This window comes from Medicago truncatula, chromosome 4, assembly GCF_003473485.1.
Source record: "Medicago truncatula cultivar Jemalong A17 chromosome 4, MtrunA17r5.0-ANR, whole genome shotgun sequence".
NCBI classification, from domain to species: Eukaryota; Viridiplantae; Streptophyta; class Magnoliopsida; order Fabales; family Fabaceae; genus Medicago; species Medicago truncatula.
This window is the reverse complement of record NC_053045.1, coordinates 3,729,732-3,750,743: the sequence shown is the minus strand read 5'-3', so window position 1 is coordinate 3,750,743 and position 21,012 is coordinate 3,729,732. Positions and strand designations below refer to the sequence as shown.

Sequence of the window (21,012 nt, the reverse complement as noted above, 5' to 3'; positions counted from 1 at the left end):
ATCTGGATCTGTGTCCGACTATCTCACCGAATTTGAATCCTTAGAAAATCGGATCGTGGGCGTTCCTCCCTCTTTCCTTCTAGAGTGTTTCATTTCCATCCTTAAACCACCGATTCAACGCGAAGTGCTTGCTCTTCGCCCTGTTTCTCTCACTGACGCAACAGAACTCGCAAAGTTTCAAGAGGAACGTTTCAACGAATCACGACAGGCTTGTTTTCGCTCACCAGCTCAACCACCGCCGCCCCTCTCCGGTCCAACTCTCACACCTAGCTCACCAGGATTGACGTCTTCTCCATTACCCTTCAAACGGTTAACTGCACCTGAACGACAGATCCGTCGTGAGAAAGGGCTCTGCTACAATTGTGAGGAAAATTTTGGCCTCCCTCATCGCTGCAAGAGTCGTTTCCTCCTCCTCCTGGCAGAAGACGACGACGATTTCTCTAGCGAGGCATCAAACTTTTCGTTTGTTACGGCGGATGACAACCCTCCGGTGGAAGAAGCGGATTCCGGTCGCCTTAGCATTAATGCTTTCATGGGACAGTATAACCCGCAAACCTTCCGGGTCACAACCCAACTGGCGGGTCGCTCCATTCAAATTCTGGTGGATAGTGGTAGCTCACACAATTTTCTGCAGGCCCGTTTAGCCAAACAACTGGGCCTTTCCACTTAGCCCACCAGACCTATATATGTCCTCTATCTGTCCTGGTAGGTAATGGTGAGTCTCTGCACTGTGGCCACATGGCACGTGGGACCAAGCTGACAATCCAGAGACACCCATTTACGGTGGACTTCCACCTCATTGATTTGAGCGGTACCGACGCGGTATTGGGGATTCAATGGCTTCGCAAATTGGGACCAGTTTTGACTGACTATGACGCACTCACCATGAAGTTCATGTATGAAGGTCGTATGATTCAACTGCGGGGCAACCCTGATCCTATCCCTAGTGAGGTTTCTTTACATCAGTTGTGTAAGTTATTATCTCCTAGTCAATCAGTAGGCTTCTTCTACCTAACTCTTACTTCCAATCATACACAGTCGCCTACTCTACCCACAACCACTTCGCCTACCATGAAGACTCTTCTCACAACCTACACCCCCCTCTTTACACCTCCCACCACTCTTCCACCTTCACGCCCCTCTGATCATTCCATACCCCTCGTTCCAAATGCACCTCCCGTCAAAATACGACCCTACCGATATCCTTTTTTCAGAAAATGGAAATTGAAAAACAAGTGGCTCATATGTTAGACTTGGGTGAAATTCAACCTAGCAATAGTGCCTTTGCATCACCAGTTATATTGGTTAAGAAGAAAGATGGGTCCTGGAGGTTTTGTGTGGATTATCGCGGTCTCAATGCCATTACCATCCGTGATAACTACCCAATTCCGACTATTGATGAATTGTTAGATGAATTAGGTCATGCTACTTGGTTTTCAAAACTGGATCTTCTCAGTGGTTATCATCAAATCCGTATGCGACCAGAGGATGTTCACAAGACAGCATTTCGCACCCATGACGGCCACTAATAATTTCGCATTATGCCTTTCGGATTATGTAACGCTCCGGCCACTTTCCAGTCCACCATGAATGATCGTCTTCGTCCTTTTCTGTGCAAGTTTGCTATTATCTTCTTCGACGATATTTGGATTTACAGCGCCTCATGGTCTGATCCACTTGAAACAGGTGTTTGAGTGCTTATTACAAGGGCATTTCTATCTCAAGCCCGAAAAGTGTGCTATCGGCCTGCAACAGATTGAGTACCTAGGCCATATTGTCCATCACGGTGCAGTTTCCCCTGATCCCGCAAAAATTCAAGCCATGGTTGAATGGTCGCTTCCAACATCTCTTAAGGGTTTAAAGGGCTTCTTAGGTCTTACTGGTTTCTACTGGAAATTTATCAAGAGTTGCGCATTTATTGTTGCACCTTTAACTGCTTTGCTTAAGAAAAACGTGTTCCAATGGTGTGAGGAGGCCACTAAAGCATTCACCGCACTCAAAAAGACCATGACTGATGCCTCCATGCTGGCCCTACCAGACTTTACTAAGCCTTTTGTGTTACAAACAGATGCATCCGGTTATGGAATGGGAGCGGTTTTGTCACAAGGAAGCAAGCCTATCGCTTTTCTCAGCAAGCTTTTTACCCCCAAAATGCTTACCAGCTCTGTATACATTAAGGAACTTTATGCCATTACTACCGCAGTCAAAAAATGGCGTCAATACCTTTGGGGCCACTTTTTCGTCATCCAAATCGACCACAAACCTTTGAAGGAGCTTCTCACTCAGCATATTCAGACCCCTGAACAGCAGGTTTCCTTATCCAAGCTTATGGGCTACAACTATGAAATTCAATATAAACCAGAAGTTTTGAATGTCGTAGCTGATGCGCTATCTCGCCGCGAAGGCGGATGCTTTGTGATTTATGTTCCTAATCCGGTTTGGCTATAACAATTAAAGGATGAATTAGCTCACAACGCCAGATTCATTGCCCTCAAAAACCAGCTGGAAAATGATTCGGACTCTCTGCCACAATACCGCTTAGATTCAGGTCTCATTCATTACAATAATAGGTTGTGGCTTCTTGAGGATTGCTCTTTTATTTCACTGTTCATTGCTGAGTTTCACGCCACTCCTACCGGAGGCCATATGGGTACCAAAAAGACGCTGGCTCGATTGCAAGAGAATTTTTATTGGACCAACATGTCCCTTTCAGTGACTGCCTTCGTTAAAGAGTGTGTTCCTTGCCAGCAGACGAAGTATGTTATCAAACGACCTGCGGATTTACTCCAGCCTCTACCCCTACCTCACCGTATTTGGGAAGACCTTTCTATGGATTTCGTCGGTGGTTTACCTCCATCAGAGGGACACTCAATCATTTTCGTCGTAGTGGATAGACTCTCAAAGGGCGCTCACTTTGGCACATTGGCTCATCCATATACTACCTACAAGGTGGCCCAATTGTTCATCATGCTAGTTTCAAAACTTCATGGAATGCCTCGGAGCATTGTCTCTGACCGAGACCCTATATTTCTGAGTCGCTTTTGGCAGGAACTCTTCAAGGCTTGCGGTACTCACTTGAAAATGTCAACTGCATATCATCCCGAGACCGACGGACAAACTGAGGTTGTCAATCGTACACTGTAGCAATACTTGCGTGCGTTTGTTCAACACAAACCCACTTCTTGGAAGTCTTTGATTCCATGGGCAGAGTGGTGCTATAATACTGCGGTCCATTCCGGCTCCGGCATGTCTCCCTTTGAGGTAATTTACGGTCATTCCCCACCTGCTGTTCCGGACTACTTACCTCAGGCCTCACAAGTGGAAGTTGTGGATACTCTGTTAACATCCAGAGATGATGTCTTGGCAAAATTGAAACGAAATCTGTTGAAGGCACAAATGGCCATGAAGCAGATTGCAGACAACCACCGCCGTGATGTAGAATTTGCGGTGGGAGATTGGGTTTATGTGCGCCTCCGTCCTTACCGGCAAGTTTCGGTGGCTGGGCATAACAATTACAACAAACTTCTGAAGCGATTTTTTGGACCCTATCAGATTACTGAGCGTCTTGGTAAGGTCGCATACCGTTTGGAGCTCCCTTCAAATTCAAAAATTCACCCCATTTTTCATTGCTCGGTCCTTAAGCCACACCAGGGCCCTCCTACAGACACTCTCTCTCCACTTCCTGCTGCTGTTTTTAGAACTGTCCCATACTCACACCTGCTGCAATTTTGAACTCAAAAGTTGATGGTTCTACAGATCCCCCCACTTCAATGGTGTTAGTTCAATGGCAAGGATTGGCTCCGGAAGATGCTATTTGGCTTCCTCGTGCTCAGCTGGATTTCACCTCCATCCTTGAGGACAAGGATAGTTTTGTTGGGGAAGCGAATGATACGCCTGAAGACAAGCAGCCCAATTCACCAAGGCCCAAGAGAGCAATTACTAAGCCACGTCACCTAGCTGATTATGTGTAAGGGCGTAGAGGGAACATTGGGTAATTCTAGAAGGTTCTTTTATGATTGTATTGGTGACTCATTACTAGGGTTCAGGAATTAAGACTATATATATGTAAGAATTGGCTCTGCCATTATTATCAAATTATTCAGTTGTCTTAAATTGGAGTCTCTCTCGTACTCGAAACCAGATCCCATTCCTTTCTCATCAGAAAACAATAAAATGTTGGGGATATTACACAGGATAGAAAGTGAAAGGAAAATCCAAAAGCAAGAATAACTGTTCTGGGTTTGATTACATGTATGCATAAAGGATTAATCCTCCTTCCATCATAGGCTGAATATTGTATCTGGTTTTCATAAGTTACAATGAAATAACATGAATTCGTAAAATGAATCACATTTTGTAGCTTCCAGACTACAACAAACCCCTCTTACAAGGAGGACACCATAGATGACAAAATGCTTCAAACCTTTTGGATTTTGTGTATTCATCTTTTTATGTACAAAAAAAGAAAGAATAGATGATGAAGAATAAATGAATAATTCTTCTTTCTCTTCTCTCCCTCTTTTGAAGCTATATAGAATTTCTTTGTTTTTTTATCTTAATAATCAATGGCGTGATGTTGGACTTCTCAAACCTCCTATATTTTCAAGGTAGGACGCTTTCTTATCAGTCACTATGGGTTGAAGTTTTGGAAGCTTTTCAGTATCAATATCTTTGTCCAAATCATCTGAAACAGCGAAAGGATCCCTTCTAATGAACGATTCAGCCTGATCATTGCTCCAACCCATGAAATCCGATAGTGTCATCGAACAAGGTGTTTCCGCGTCACTTCTGTCTACATCTCTTGGAGTTGGACACTTGTCTGGCTTTGGAACTGGATTTCTAACACTGCTTCTTCTTCCTTGAGTTGGATTTTGTGTTTGGTTATCTGCATGGAGTACATCTTCTACTCTTGATAGAACTGTAAAGGCTAAACTTTCCAATATTCTTGAATAGCTTTCAAGAACAGCTTGCCCTACATCCTGCCATAATAAATAATACTTGTTAGAACAGAAAATCCGGCTCTTAAGAAAACGTATTAATAAACACAAACAAAAAGTGTGGTTGTGCCTACATCTCCGATAATACTTGTTATATTAATAGTATGATTTTATTTTGAGAATTGCCAAAAGTTTATGCAACATTGTAATTGAAGAGATCAAGATGCGTGCAGGAAATATTCTTACCCCGTTGAATTGGATTTTGCTTATATCCAATGAAGATTGTGGAAGTCCAGGAAACCGATGTTTCAAGAGAAGTAAGATGGTTTCTGCTCTCTCTTCAAAGAGCTCTCTTTTCTCCAAACTCACAGCAGAACCCCATGCTGATTTGGAATCTTTTTGGTTCATCTTCCTCCTCCAAATCACTATTGATGCCTCAATTCTATTCTTGAGATCAAGAATTTTATGTTCTGATGACATGTCTATTGTCCCTAGGAACTGATCGGGATCGAAAAATTCATCGGTAATATTCCTGTAGATTATGTCTCCTAGACTTGCTCTTCCATTCTGTGAATGATGAAAGAAAACAAAAATTTAAGGTGTGAAAACAAATGTCGTGTGTGAATATGAACCAACATAGCTTCTAAGCAAATACTAGGCGCCCTCGTTGTACAAACAACTTAATTAAGCGTTTATTATATAAGTGCTAATGCATAAGTTTCTTTATAACAAAAGATAAAATCAAATCAAATGATTTTCATATAACCTATGAGTTGCTTTCATGAGCTATCCTAGATAGTTTGTGGACATGTCATACACTATTTTCATAAGTTCTCTCAAACAGTCTCATAAGTGCTTATGCCAATAGATAAACTAAAATAAGCCAATTCGAACTGTCACAGATTCTCTTTGACATACCTTAGGTAGGGATTCAATATAGCTTTCAGGAATCTCCATTTCTGATAGAGTTTGAGCATTTATAGCCATTGCTGCTTTAAGTACTTGATTCACACAATCTTTCTGATACTGCAAAAATCTTCTTGCTGCTTCAGATAAACCTTCTGCAGGTACTTTAGGTGTAGGTAACCACCACTTGTCATCATTTTTCCCATTTGACCTATCTGGATCATCAGCATCTTTTGATACATAGTAGAATTCACTTTGGTCTTTGAAGTTATCTAGACAATCCTGATCATCATCATAAGTTTATCAGAAATTTCAACCAATTGAATCCTATATAACAAATCAGGATTAAATATATCTTCAGTCCTATAAAACTTACAGTTTTTGTTTATATTCCTTGTATCCACTTTAGTCCGTAAAAATCACAAAACGCCACTCTCTTTAGGGACTAAAAGTGTGCAATTTTGTAACTTGTGGGACTGAGAAGTGAATACAGGGACTAAAAACAAAATTCGGCATAATTATCAAGACTAAAAACATATTTAACCCAACATATAATGATCATATTTAACTCAGGATTTGTGATCTTACAATAAGCATTGCATCAAGCTTTCTCAAGGCAGGGATGTTCATGTGGAGATCAGTCCGTTGTCGCGTTGTCATAATCTATTAATCAAAGACAATGTTGAGTCAGATATAAGAAGAATGTGATGAACTAAACATATGGGGAGAACAAAGAGAATGTTTTTTTTTACCTCCATGATTGAACCATCCTTGGATTTCTGCTGTGTTGGAACCATTTCAACAACGTAATCGGTGACCGAAAGAAGCCAATCAATTTCTTTTCTCCATCTTGCTTTCCTTTCCGGTGGCATTGGCTCTAGGCGCTTTTGTTCACCGAAAACAGCAGCTGCATTAATTCAAGAAACTGACAATGAATAATTGGAAACATTTCCTGAAAATGGAAGGAAAAAGCAAAATGTTTCTCCATCAAAATTCAGAAGTATAGAGAGAATGCTTTATTATCTTAGCTCAAGGAGAAAGAAAAGAAACCATACCAGCAAGATTTGTTAATGCATTTGACAATGCCAAAGCTGAAGAAACACCTTTTCCTCCACCAGACATATCTTCCCCCAATAGTAGTTTAGCAAATCTCTCCTTCATCTGTTCCATTTCTGAATTTAATCCAACCATAAATATCAAAATTTATAGACAAACAAACCCAATAAAATGTGTGACAATGATTGACATTTCAAAAATCCCTTATGCATTTTAATCGTTATAAATATATAAAACTTTTTGCATGATCATGTATTAATGTATATTGAGATTTTCCTTTAACCATTTCGTTAGGGGTCTAATCCCTGACCGGTGCGTATGGCAAAAAACATTTGGTGGTAAAGGTCAAATCCGTAAATGAATATCAATCCCCTCGAGAGATTAAATTTCGCAGTTGTGCGCAGAAATATCTTGGTTTACCAAAAAGAATGTATATTAAAATCTAGTAGTCAAAGTTAATATTTACCTTGAGATATCTTCTCTTTGGCTTCTTTGGCTAAAATTTCCTCTTTGATTGTTCTTGATTTCTCAGCAAGAACCCTTTCAGAATCATTTAAAGGTTTTGATCCTTGACTTCTTGATGAAGCAGGATCATCTTCAGAAGTAGGATCTAATGTGCTAGCACTTTCAATGCTTAAACTTTTTGTATGTCTTCCTGAATTCTCAAACATTCCTCTGGAATTGAATAGTTTGGATTTGTTATTTTCCTGTTCTTGTTCTATAGCTCTAACCATTTCCTTTTTATTTTTTCAAAAAAATTTCCTCCCTTTTTTATTATAAATTTTCTATGGAAAATTCTAAAGGGATGGTGAACAAGCAAGAACAAATTATGGGGTTTCCATTTCCAACTCCCTATAGGGTAATTATGTTTCTTGCATTGCAAGGGAGAGAAGGAAAACACCAAGAGGAGATTTGATTAAGCCAAATGAAACCAAAAGGAGTTTGTTTTTCTTAATTTTTTTTTTTTATTTTTTGGTTTTTTTTAGGAGAAAGAGAATTTGAGAAAAAGGTTGGATGTGATTATTTGATGGAAGGGTTTGTGTGTTGGTTTCTTTTCCTTTCTTTTTTGAGCTGGGTTCATTGAACGTGGGGTGCATGTTGTAAGAAATTAATGAGTTTAAGAGTTTGAGAAATAAAAAAAAAAAAAACAATAAATAAAATTGCACTTTTTATTTATTTTTTCTTTATGTATAGAGGAATCTGTTTTGACAATGATGTGTTAAATTTGGTGGTTGAGTTAAGGTTCTAATTTAAGGGTCAAATGTTGCTTAAGACCAGGGAAGACAGATATGTATGCTGCTTACACTTTTTCGTCAAAAGAAAATAATAAACTTGACTTTGCTTTCTCCAATCACATGCCACACTTGAAAGAGATGTATCTCAATCAATATATAGGTTCAACTATCTTTATTAACTCTCATTTAAAAAAAAAAAAAAACGTATAAGTTCTATTTTAAATAGTTCTATGTCAAATTGTTGGATACGGATGAGTTGTTCAAGAAAACCTAATTCGATGTTTGTATAGAACAATACTCGATCATACTTTACTGAACCAGAATATTAAAAAATAGGCAAAATTACACAATTAGTTTCTTAACTTTATTTTAGGTAACACTTTCGTCATTTATCTTTTTTTTTTGTCACAATTTAGTCCTTTATGTTATAAAATAACAACATAGTTATCATTTTTTATGAAAAAAATAATAAAAAATTCCAAAAAAAATTCATCAAACTCATAGGCAAACGTAAATCTTCATCATACAAGCCTAGAAAATCAAATTTCTTTGAAAAGAATCTCATAAAAAATGATAAGATATTGTCATTTTATAACATAAAGGACTAAATCGTGACCAAAAAAAAGATAAAGGACAAAAGTGTTACCTAAAATAAAGTTAAGGGACTAATTATGTAATTTTGTCTAAAAAATAAGTGTTAATTAGTATCGAAAGATATAAAGGTGGAGATGAACATGTTTTTTGTGGTGATAGAGTTGAACATATTTTGGTACCAAAAAAAAATAGTTGAATATGTTTTTACACAAAAAATGTATTTTAAGCATATCCATACACAAAATATACATATTTTTTAAATACATTTTTAAATAATATATATAGTAGGAGAGAGTAGTGTATTTTTTTTTTTATAAATGGAGACAGTAGCACTTGGGAAGTCCAAAATGTCCTTAGTTTTTTAATTATACTAGGCTTTCTTTTTTTGGTAAGATGCCACCAGCACATACCTTGAATCTTTTAATTAGATTTTAGAACCATTGTATAGGGTGTCATAAATTCTCCACTCTGTCATCGTTGAATTTGTTAGTTGGGTATTCCAAAACTCAACTTTATTAATTTTGGATTTAAATAAGAACAGAAAAATCCATGAACCATTGGTATCCCGTGCTCCTCTTCAACATCTATGTCATTCTTTCTTAGTCATTTTTTCAAACTCTAACATCAAAGTACATATTCTCATTTGGATAGAGGCTTCCGCTATGAAAACTTGGCATTTTTATATAACAACTCACGATATATATTTTGATTTTACTATCATGAACGATTAAAAAAAAATGAAATTTGTATGTTGTTTGCGTTTTATGGCTTTATTTTGACCTTTTGAGGATTTGGTTTAGTCTCCCTCTTGTATAAATTTTTCCATTTTTTATTAATATTTATTAGTAAGGTACCATATGATGGGTTCTCTTTGAGGCGCTAACCTAGTTGCGATGTCTGAGTCTCCCCTTAATTCCTATATTTCTCTTAGCATAAATTTGTTCTCACCCCAATGTTGTATTATACTTGCTCATAGCTTTACCATGGTAAGAAACAATATATATTCTCCTTTTACTATCATTTTCTTTTTTTGAAGGAGTCCTTTTACTATCATGAAAGGTTAAAAAAGAATTAAATTTTTTTTAAGAAAAACATGATGAAAAGTTAGTTAAATAATATTAGATTCTTATGAATAAGTTTGTTATATGGCCTATTTCCTACGAGTAATAAAGGGAAGAAAAAAAAACAACGCATTGATATACCTAAGAGATGCTTGATGATTATTCTAATTTTATGATGGGTTATTACAAAAGCTTAAACAATTTAATTATTTGTATAATATCATGAAATTTATACACTATAAATATATCAAATCATATATTGTTTGTTATATACAAATTAAAGAGGGAAAGATATGGTTGAAATTCTAAAATTTGTTTATGCTCTGATTCTATTTCTTTCCATAATAGTATCTACTTCTTCCGCTCCCTTGATGCTAAAACCTTGTATAACCGATAAGGATTGTCCAAAACATCGTGGGGTTAATGGTAAGTGTCGTAAAGGCTATTGTGTTGGTGTTGGGAGAAACTACTGAAATGAATGATCCAGTTGTACCATATACATTATACTGGAATGATCCAGTTGTTGTCCTTTAGCTTTTATGCATGCACTGAATAATTTTTTTCTTCCTAATTTCATGTACCTTGAAGTTATGTTTTTGTACTCTAAGTTTGTGGCACTAAAATGAAATAACGCATAAAAAAAATTTCATCATGAGAATTTAACTAATCAAATAAATTTGAAGGTATCACCTCGCCTTCAATCCATACATTACAAATTTTAAGATTTTGCACGTCTCGGTGAAAAATAAAATCAATATCTAATCAAAGTGGAACCAAAGTTTGTAAACATCTCTTTGTATTGTGATACAAGTATCTGCAAAATTTGAAGTGAAAAATTTCACATGTAGAGTTTAAATTACTTATTTTTAATTTTTATAGTATATACACTGTAAGTTTTAGAATTTTCTTTATGTTGGGGAAAAAATTGAGGCATTACTCGTATGAACCCATACTATATAGACACTACTAGAAAAATTAAACTTAGTTCCGTGAACATAGCTCAGTTGGTAGGACAATGCATTATTATATGCAAAGGCCGGGGTTCGAACCCCGGACTCCCTACTTATTCACATTATAAGGTGAATTCTAGCCACTAGTATAGAGAATTGGCTATATTATTATTGATTCTAATTACAAATTACATACATAGTATATATACAACCATATAATAATAATGAAATAATGAGGAATTAAAGTTGACGTTGTTGACTTATTCTAAGCTACAACTATAACATAATGACACAATGAATTCAAATGAATATTTGCAATCTGATGCAATAAACTACTGATATGAAAATTGATGTGTTGACTTTGAAATTGATGCATCTAGAAACAGCTGTACATTAATGTCTAACACGCCCCCGCAAGGTTGGAGTGCCGTCAGAAACTCCAATCTTGTTTCGTAGATAATGATGTCGACCTTTTGAGAGAGGTTTTGTGAGACAATCTGCTAATTGATCAGTAGTGCTGACATGCTGAATTTTGAGTTTCCCTTGTTGGACTAGATCACGAACAAAATGAATGTCAATGGAGATGTGTTTCATGCGAGTGTGATATACCGGATTTTGAGTAAGATATGTGGCACTGAGATTGTCACAAAGGATAATTGGTGTTAAGGAAGATGATACTCCTAATTCATTGAGAAGGGAGTTTATCCAAGATATTTCAGCTGCAGTGTTGGCTAATGCTCTATATTCTGCTTCTGTAGAAGATCTTGCTACTGCTCTTTGTTTAGATGATTTCCACGAGATGAGGTTAGATCCAAAGTAGACAAGATGAGCAGATGTTGAGGTGTAATCATCCTTATTTCCGGCCCAATCAGCATCACTGTATGCTATGAGTGAAGACGTGGCTGGTTTCTGAAGAAGGAGACCATGAAAAATAGTTCCTTTGAGATAGCGAAGAATTCTCTTTAGTGCTGTAAGATGAGTAGTTGTTGGTTTTTGCATAAACTGAGCAAGTTTATTGACAGGGAAAGCAATGTCAAGCCGTGTCGTGGACAAATATTGGAGGCTGCCTATGGTAATACGATAAAAGGTAGCATCAGTATTTGGCGAACTATCATCTTTTGTTAGGGCAATGGAAGTGGAGAGTGGAGTGAGTACAGCCTTGGCATCTGTCGTTTTTGTCCTTTCAAGAAGATCAGCTATATACTTATGTTGGGAAAGGAATAGGCCTGTGGAGGTTGGAATGACTTCAACACCAAGGAAGTAGTGCAATGAACCTAGATCTTTGATGGAGAAGGAAGAAGCAAGTTTGCTGATACACTCATTCACTTTAGCAGTGGAATTCCCTGTGATAATTATATCATCTACGTATACTAACGTGTATAGTACCATGCCTTGTTTACGAAAGACAAACAGAGATGAATCAGATTTGGAATTAGCAAACCCATAGTCACAAAGAAACTTACTTAGAGTTTGATACCATGCCCGTGGTGCTTGTTTGAGGCCGTATATTGACTTTCTAAGGTGACAAACATGGTGAGGCTTATCTGGATGGATAAAACCTGGAGGTTGTTGCATGTAAACTTCTTCAGTTAGAGAACCATGTAAGAAAGCATTGTTTACGTCTAGTTGACGTAATGGCCAATTGTGTTGTAGGGCTAAGGAAACGACCAACCGTACTGTGATGGGCTTAACCACTGGGCTGAATGTTTGTGTGTAGTCAAGTCCAGGTCGTTGGTGGAAGCCTTTCGCCACTAATCTGGCTTTGTATCTCTCAATATCACCATTTGCTTTCCTTTTGACTCGATAAACCCATTTGCACCCAATGAGATTTTTATTAGATGGTCGAGGTACCAAATCCCATGTTTGTTGTTGGATTAAAGCATTAAACTCATTGCTCATAGCATCTCTCCATTCACTTGTTTTGATTGCCTGGGTCAGACATGTTGGCTCAATTGTGATAGGAAGAGGATGCTTGGTGGTGAGAAGATACTTAGGATTCGGTTTATGAATGTTGTTCATTGCTCTTGTGACTGGACGAAGAGGCACAGGTTGCAGAGGTTGTACTGATGCAGGAGAGTCCATCTGTAATGGTGAGTCTATAGATGTTTGGGGGGAAGATTGATTTGTCGAGGATGCAGATGAGGTAGGTGTATGTGGAAGATTTGAAGTTACAGGGGGAGTGATTATGGATGTGGTAGAATTTTGAGGAATGGTTGGTGGAGGATTATGAGGAGGGATAGTGGGGTGAAGTTGTGAAAGTATTAGTGGATGGCGAGACATGGAGATATTTTGATTGTTAGTGGATGATGGTGGAGATGGGTTTGTAGAGTCACATACGGTTGAGGTGAACGGGGAAATTGACTCGTGGAAGACAACATGTCTTGAAAGGTAAAGTTTTTTGGTGGGAATGTGATAACATTGATAGGCATGATGCTGATTAGAAGGACCTAGAAATACACAAGGCATACTTCTATTAGATAGCTTATGTTTAGAGTAAGGACGCAACCAAGGATAACAAAGACTCCCAAAAACACGAAGATTGAGATAATTGGGTTTGGAACCAAAAAGGATTTCATGAGGACATTTGTTGTGACATTGAGGAGTGGGCATACAATTAATTAGGTGAACTGCCATTTGAAAAGCATAACACCAGAATGTTTGAGGTACAGAAGAGTGAGAGAGAAGTGTGAGAGCAGTTTCTACTATATGGCGGTGTTTGCGTTCAGCAATGCCAATGTGTTCAGGAGTATAAGGTGGGCTAATGTAATGGGATATTCCATGTGTATTGAAGTATGGCTTGAGTTTAAAGTATTCAGTTCCACCATCAGTGTAAATAGATTTGACTTTGTGGGAGAAAAAGTTTTCAATTTTAGAATGAAATTGAGGAAATATGATAGCTACATCAGTTTTGTTTTTAAGTGGATAAATCCACGTGTAGCGAGTGAAATGGTCAACAAAGACAAGATAATACTTGTAACCATTGATGGACGTTATAGGGGATGGTCCCCAAACATCAGAGAAAATGAGTTCAAATGGAGAGAAAGTTTGTATTGAAGATATAGAAAAAGGAAGTTTATGACTTTTATTAATAGAGCAGGAATTACAATGCAAAGATTTGTTGTTAAAATTCCTAGACACACCACAATTTGACAACATTTGTGTAAGGACTCTAGGGGATGGATGACCAAATCTAGCATGCCAGAGGGAGACAGTTGAAGTGACAGTTGATAAGGCAGTAGGTGATGTGAAATTTGGGTTGTAAATGTATAGATCACCAATACCGCCCCCGTTACCTGATCCTTCACACAAAAAAAAGAAGAATGAAATTCAACATAAACATTGTTAGATTTGCAAAACTTAGAGACAGAAATTAGATTGTGTTTTGCATGAGGAACACATAGAATATTTTTTAGATTGAAAATAGTATTTTGTGTGGGGAGTGGGGTAGAGCCAACATGAGAAATTTTTAAACCTGTACCATCACCAATTTGAACTTCCTCTGGACCATCATATTCTGAATGGATGTGCATATTGTTCAGGCTGTTGGCAACATGATGGCTAGCTCCAGTGTCAAACACCCAGTTAGGAGTGGTGGAGGAAGCAGATGCATACTGAGCTATTGGAGGATTGCTGGATTTAGAAATTTCTGGGCAGTAACGTGCAATGTGTCCTATAGCTGAACAATATTGGCAACGTGGAGGTGGTCTATTTCCACGAGGGTTGAAGCCTCGAGACTTGCGTGACTGGCCATAACCACGACCATGATTGGAACCTCTTGTGTGGAGGGAGGAGTTACCACGACCATATGCTGGTGATGGTAATATACCATCATTCTTTGAGTTTCTTTGAGCAAAGTTTGATGTTGGAATCTAGATTTCCACTTGAGATTCACGACGAATATATTCATCATGAGCTAGTAGGTGACTATGAAGCTCTTCAAAGGTGAAGGGACGCTCACGAGTTCGGATTGAGGCAGCAATATCACGATATTCCGAACCAAGACCATTGAGAACATAGAGGGTGAGATCATCATCAGAAATTTTTCTGTCAATGACAGTTAACTCATCAGCGAGACTTTTGACAGAAAAGAGATAATCAGTGATGGATTTTTCACCTTTGGTACAATGTTGAATTTGATTTTTGATTGACATTACATGAGATCGAGAGGTGTTTGCATATTGGGCTTCAATGGCATCCCACAAGGTTTTAGCAGTGTCATAGGAGGCAAATGATATACTGTCTGCTTCTGTCATAAAGGAGATAAGAAGATTGATGATGAGTTGGTCAATAGTGAACCAATTTGTGTATTGTGGATTTGGGGTTGAGACACCAGCAGTAACAATGGTGGGACTTTGAGAAGGTGTGGTTCCATCAATATGGCCAATGTCTTGGATACCGGAGAGAAGAGAGGTAGCCTGACGTTTCCAGGCACGATGACTGGCTCGAGAAAGCTTAATAGTGATGGAAGCATGAATAAGAAGACTTGTTTTTGTTGGGTTTGTGGTGGCTGCCATAGTGAAGGATGTATGGATCGTGAGATGCTGTTAGGCTAAGGCTAAGTCTGATACCATATAGAGAATTGGCTATATTATTATTGATTCTAATTACAAATTACATACATAGTATATATACAACCATATAATAATAATGAAATAATGAGGAATTAAAGTTGACGTTGTTGACTTATTCTAAGCTACAACTATAACATAATGACACAATGAATTCAAATGAATATTTGCAATCTGATGCAATAAACTACTGATATGAAAATTGATGTGTTGACTTTGAAATTGATGCATCTAGAAACAGCTGTACATTAATGTCTAACAACTAGACTACTTGACAAAAAAAAAAAAATTAAACTTAGAGGGTACAAATCCGTCACCGAATTAAGAAATATTTGTCACAAACTATTTTAGTGATAGATTTAGTGACGCACCAAAATTCATAACAAAAACAGGCCTCATAGAATATTAGTGAGAAATTTTTATAACCGTCACAATTTGTGACAAAAAAAAAATTCATCACAAAGATTAAAATCCATATCAGAAGTAAAAATTGACTTGTCCTCTGAGGAACTGATGGAGGCAATGGTGGCGGAAGGTGCTCCGATACGGTGGAGACGAGGTCTTCACGGTGGAATGAAAGGTACTTGCAGGTACATTAGTATTACAACACTCAAGTCAGTACTGAAATGGAATGTGTAAAAAATATGGGAAAAGTCAATTATACATTGACGCTAAGTCCCCGTGAAATGCGGCGAATCATCAGGAGAATATAGGCCATATAATAAACTTAATCATGAAAATTGAATATTATTTAACTAACTTTTCATCACTTCTTTCTTAAAAAAAATCAATTCTTTTTTAACCTTTTTCATGATAGTAAAAGGAGAATATATATTGTTTTTTACCATGGTAAAGTTATCAGCAAGTAAAGGAGAATATATATTGTTTTTTACCATGGTAAAGTTATCATCAAGGTATAATACAACATTGAGGTCAGAATAAATTTATGCACAAGAACAACGAATGGTAGGATCAATATATTTTTTTATTAAATCATTTTTTTTCTAATAAACTAAGAGAAAGGATAGAAATCAAGGGAAGATTCGGACATCGCAACTAATTTGACACCTCAAAGAGAACCCCGTCCTATGACACCTTACTCGTAAATATTAATATGGAAAATTTTATACGAGGGGGACCAACCCAAACCCTCAAAAGGTCAAAGTAAAGCCATAAAAAGCAAACAATATAAAAATTTCAATTCATTTTAACCTTTCATGACAAGGAACTCTGTGTGGGGATCCATCTTGTTGTTATTCGCATTGTTCACCTTGGTCGGAAATCTGGGTGGTTGTTCTGCGCTTTATATTTAAAGCAAGCAGCTTCATCCTTTATGATGGCCTATGGTGGTGATGAATTCGTTCATCCTGACAATGCGGTACCAGTTTATCTCACTCGGTACCTTGAGGGCACTGCACTTACTTGCTAGTAAAAGTCTTCATAATAAATGTCTCCTTATGGTTGAGTGAGGCTCTTTATAACCCTTTCCCAAGTGTTTCTTAGCCGAAGCAAAATATGATTTTGCTAACCACATACTTGGCTTCCATAAAATAAAAAAATAAAAAAAAAATAAATAAAAACATGTAAGTAGTGCATTTCTTATGGGAAATAACATAATGTTTATTTTCCTCAACAAAACAAAAAAAAACAATGTTTATTCTTACTTAAAAAAAAAAAATGAACATAATGTTTATTCTATTTTTTATAGACAAATGTTATAATAGTTAATCAGTTTTTATAAACACTTCACTCTAACAACACAGTAAGAGCCATTCTTGAAAATCAAATTCCCCTATGATCAGAATGTATCAGTACACACAAGTCTTAAGAATTACAAATATGCATTGCCAATGAACCATCACATAAGGCTTTCAATCCACCAAATTTCCCTGTGATGCCAACCTTTTTACATTCGATGTAAGTAGGAATTGTCACACAACCTGCAGCCAATCTTGACTTTTTGAATTCGAAAATTGCATAGACTCAAGAGCCTTGTACAAAAAGCAGATACTCCTTATCCTAATTGCACACTACTATTTTCATAATGCCTTCTTTCCTCCACTTCAAACATGTCCACCTGCTCCTAAATCTGCACAGTGCATGACAGAAAAAACATGTCCACCAATTGACTAACTTTTCAATTATATTTATATTTAAAATAGTTATACTTGCCATGTTAGATACACAGTCTACGCGATTAATTGTGATTGAAGAACAATACAACCTGCAAATAGAAAATTAGACCCTAGTTTCGACCTAATCAAAGTATCAATTCTGTGTCAACAATATTTTTATTAGTTGAGCAATAAAATTTGAAGGCAACATAATAACGAAAACTATTTCACCAGATAATTTCTTGGGTAAAGTCAAAACAAATCTCGATTGATAATCAGAATAAGATGTTACACGATTAAGATGAACTCACTTATTCTTTACAACAATCATTGAAGCAACAATATATCTGACGCTCTCACAATCGTCAAATCCACATCAAAAGAGTCACTAATTGATGATGTAACTGAATGGAGGCCATTCCATCAGATTTTCTAGGTCAACGGCCAATCAATCTTATGTCCATAGTTCAATAGTGGCATGCAGATTAAACCAAAGGAGTTAACAGTGGCTTTCCAAGGAAATGAGCCTCCAAGTTTCCAAGAAGAAGGTCGGCCATGGCAGCCCGAGTTTCTACCGTGCCGCTTCCAATATGAGGCAATAAGACAACATTTTCTAGCCCAAATAGTTCTTCGGGAACATGAGGCTCGTTTTCATACACATCAAGTCCAGCACCACCCAAACGACCTTCAAGCAATGCAGAGACGAGCTCTGGCTCATCAACATGCTTACCTCGGCCAATGTTAATTAGGACACCCTTCGGACCAAGTGCATTAATGACCTCCCGGTTGATGATGTGATGAGTTTCCTCTGTAAGAGGGCAGGCAACAACCAGTATGTCGCAGTTGGATGCTAACTCAATAAGGCTTGGATAGTACTTGTATTTTGGTTCCTGCTTTTGAGTTCTAGAATAGTAACATATTGAACAATTAAAACCTTCAGCTCTCTTGGCAACTGCTGTGCCAATCCTTCCCATTCCAATAATGCCAATGGTTTTCCCAGAGAACTGCAACGAAAATACCAAATGAAAAAACAAATAATTTTCAGGTTGGAAAATGAAAGGGGGAGGGTCCGACATGAGAATCCACATAACCAATTTTAATGAACAGTGTGACACGATTATATGATTGAAGCTTTGCAACCCTTGCAACATGATGATAGATCACTGCGTCCAATTTTTAAATGTTTTTCACTGTTTTATAAAAGATTACAAATTTGTAAGTATTGAAATATCTGTAGCTTGTCAAACTCGAGAGTCTGCGCAAACTAGTACAGCTTTTGCAGACTCGACATGTTTACCAAATATAAAAGTATTGTTAAAAGAACCTATTAATGGCAAGAGCAGCACCACAGGTTTGCTTTTATGCAGTGGTGACTCTTCATGAGTGAATTGGATCACTAGACAGATGTTTCTACTGGGGGTTGTTGGAAGATTGCCAAAAAAGGAGTGAACAATTGAGTAGGTCTTGGGTGGTAAGGCGGGAACCAAGGTTATCAAATCGAGATTTAAATTGTGAATATGAAAACTTATTTTCCAAATTAATTGAATCTTATTATGAATCATAAGATACATTATCATGAAAAATCACATTGTTAAGTAAAAACAAATGACATAAGCAAAAACATTTTAAAACCAAGTCACGCAAGGTGGTTTGTTTTTGGGATGCACCCATGACTGAACTCAAACCATGCAATTCATGTGATTCACAACTCCTAACTATGTGAGATTCAGAAATGGCAAATCCAGCTTCATTTTGCAGGGAAGCACTGAGAGGGAACAAAAATGTAGAAACCCTACAATGAATAACATGATATTGATTCTTATGTTGTCTTTTTATCAAACTCACCTACTTGAGTATAAACTCAAAGTATGATATATGAACAAGGCCCTATGCTTCGTATTAATTCAACAGAGTTTGCTAAAGCACGAGTTTGTATGGTACTGAATTTTCTAATCTAGAAACATCAACTCATACAAGTCAACTTGCGAGATCGATAACCATGATGAAGAGAGGAGATAAAGAGGCCCTAATAGAGCACTACTATACTCCAACCCTTGATATTGCAACCAAATGCAGCCGATGCAGTTAACATCATCATTGTGATGCCAGTGCAGTCCTGCAGAGAGCTCCAAAACTCTTCTATTATGGCTGCAGTTGCGAACCACAATTTAAAACTCCTACCTAAAACATTTTTAATTCATGTTCTGACCTAAAACTGTTTCTGTCGTGATTTTAGCAAATGCTAGAGCTCCAACAAAAACCATGCTGCCATTGTGATTTTGTCAAACTCGCCACTATTAGTTTTTCACAATATTAACAATCGTGAAATGTGATAAAACCCTAAACACAACAAGACTTAATACACTCTGCCTGGTAAATTTGTAGTGTTTGGTAAATTTACCAGTTGAATTAACTTATAAATATGAAATGACATAAAAATAATATATCTAATTCTTTTCGATTAAGAATACAGGGGTAAAATTTGGATATATAATGATAAGCTATAAGCTACTTGAATTAGCTTATCAAAAAACGCTATAAGTTAGTAAAAATAAGCTATAAACTCGCAATAAAGTGACTGTTACCAAACATGTCTTTTCAGTCAAATGAACTTATAAGACATATAAACAATAAACTATAACCTCAAAAATGGAACTTGCCAAACAAACCCATAGAATTAGACCACAAATTTTCACAATATCAACATCATAAAAAGCAACATCAATATAGAAACTTAATCATTAGCGATTTACCTTAGTTGTCAACTTATAATCACCGCGCTTCCAATTTCCACTTCTAACAAATCGATCACATTCCAAAATCCTCCGAAGAAGCGTAAGGATCAAACAAATAGCCAAATCAGCAACATCATCAGTCAACACATCAGGTGTATTCGTTACGCGAATCCCTTTCTCCTTACACATGTTAAGATCAATCATATCAACACCAACGCTATAGCTGGAAACAATCTCAAGCTTCGGCAACGCTTCAATGAGGTTAGAATCGGCGCCGGCGCTTGCATTTCCGACCACCGCACGGATCGACGCGCCGTGTTGAGTTAAAAGTTGAGATTTTTGTGGGAAATCCCAAATGCGGAAAAGATTGTAGCGTTTATTGAGTTCTTGATCTAAGTATGGAATTACTTTAGCGACGAGGAGAACATCTATTAATCCCATTAGGGTTAGGGTTTTGAGAAATTGAGTTGCAGAGAGTTCGATTGGGATCACGAAGATGCAGGAGCAGGACAGGAATGTTAATTTTTTTTGAATTATTTTATGTTCTCAAAATTGCCGCGAGAACTATAATTGTTATTTTTATTTTTACAAAATACCAATAAAACATTTTTAAACATATCAACATGCGACCATCAATGTACCAAAATAGTCAATACCAAAAAATATAGGGTAATAGTTATTTTGGTCTTTCAATATGTAATTTAGTAGTCACAATACTCCATAATGTATAAAAAAATTAAAATAGTCGTTGATTGTGCAATTCGTTAGTCAAAATAGTTTCAGATGTTAAAATATTTCATTAATATTTTTATATTAGTCCTTTAATATACTTACATATTGTCATATCAGTATGTAC

At 37.0% G+C, this 21,012-nt stretch overlaps 2 protein-coding genes across 2 annotated transcripts; both read right to left on the bottom strand.

Annotated features, from left to right (window-relative positions):
- Positions 1-4,240: 4,240 nt before the first annotated feature.
- LOC25491404 (rop guanine nucleotide exchange factor 12) lies at positions 4,241-7,970 on the bottom strand. Its single transcript, XM_024781765.2, has 7 exons — positions 7,366-7,970; positions 6,899-7,015; positions 6,596-6,750; positions 6,432-6,506; positions 5,856-6,125; positions 5,184-5,504; positions 4,241-4,979 (listed from the first exon to the last, which is right to left on the bottom strand). The coding sequence occupies exons 1-7, from the start codon at positions 7,631-7,633 to the stop codon at positions 4,563-4,565; spliced, it is 1,623 nt and encodes a 540-aa protein (XP_024637533.1). The 5' UTR covers positions 7,634-7,970; the 3' UTR covers positions 4,241-4,562.
- A 9,664-nt stretch (positions 7,971-17,634) lies between these two features.
- On the bottom strand, positions 17,635-20,731 carry LOC25491400 (glyoxylate/hydroxypyruvate/pyruvate reductase 2KGR). The gene is made up of 2 exons (XM_013599304.3): positions 20,175-20,731; positions 17,635-18,425 (listed from the first exon to the last, which is right to left on the bottom strand). Exons 1-2 carry the CDS (start codon positions 20,595-20,597, stop codon positions 17,907-17,909), a joined length of 942 nt encoding a protein of 313 aa, XP_013454758.1. The 5' UTR covers positions 20,598-20,731; the 3' UTR covers positions 17,635-17,906.
- Between the last annotated feature and the right edge of the window lie 281 nt (positions 20,732-21,012).

Coding starts and splice junctions, on each gene's coding strand:
- LOC25491404 (XM_024781765.2), bottom strand. CDS start 7,633: ATGGTTAGAGCTATAGAACAAGAACAGGAAAATAACAAATCCAAACTA. Junction 6,126..6,431: donor AGCTTGATGCAATGCTTATT/GTAAGATCACAA, acceptor GATGATGATCAG/GATTGTCTAGATAACTTCAA. Junction 5,505..5,855: donor ATATTGAATCCCTACCTAAG/GTATGTCAAAGA, acceptor CATCATTCACAG/AATGGAAGAGCAAGTCTAGG.
- LOC25491400 (XM_013599304.3), bottom strand. CDS start 20,597: ATGGGATTAATAGATGTTCTCCTCGTCGCTAAAGTAATTCCATACTTA. Junction 18,426..20,174: donor ATTATAAGTTGACAACTAAG/GTAAATCGCTAA, acceptor TTTTCGTTGCAG/TTCTCTGGGAAAACCATTGG.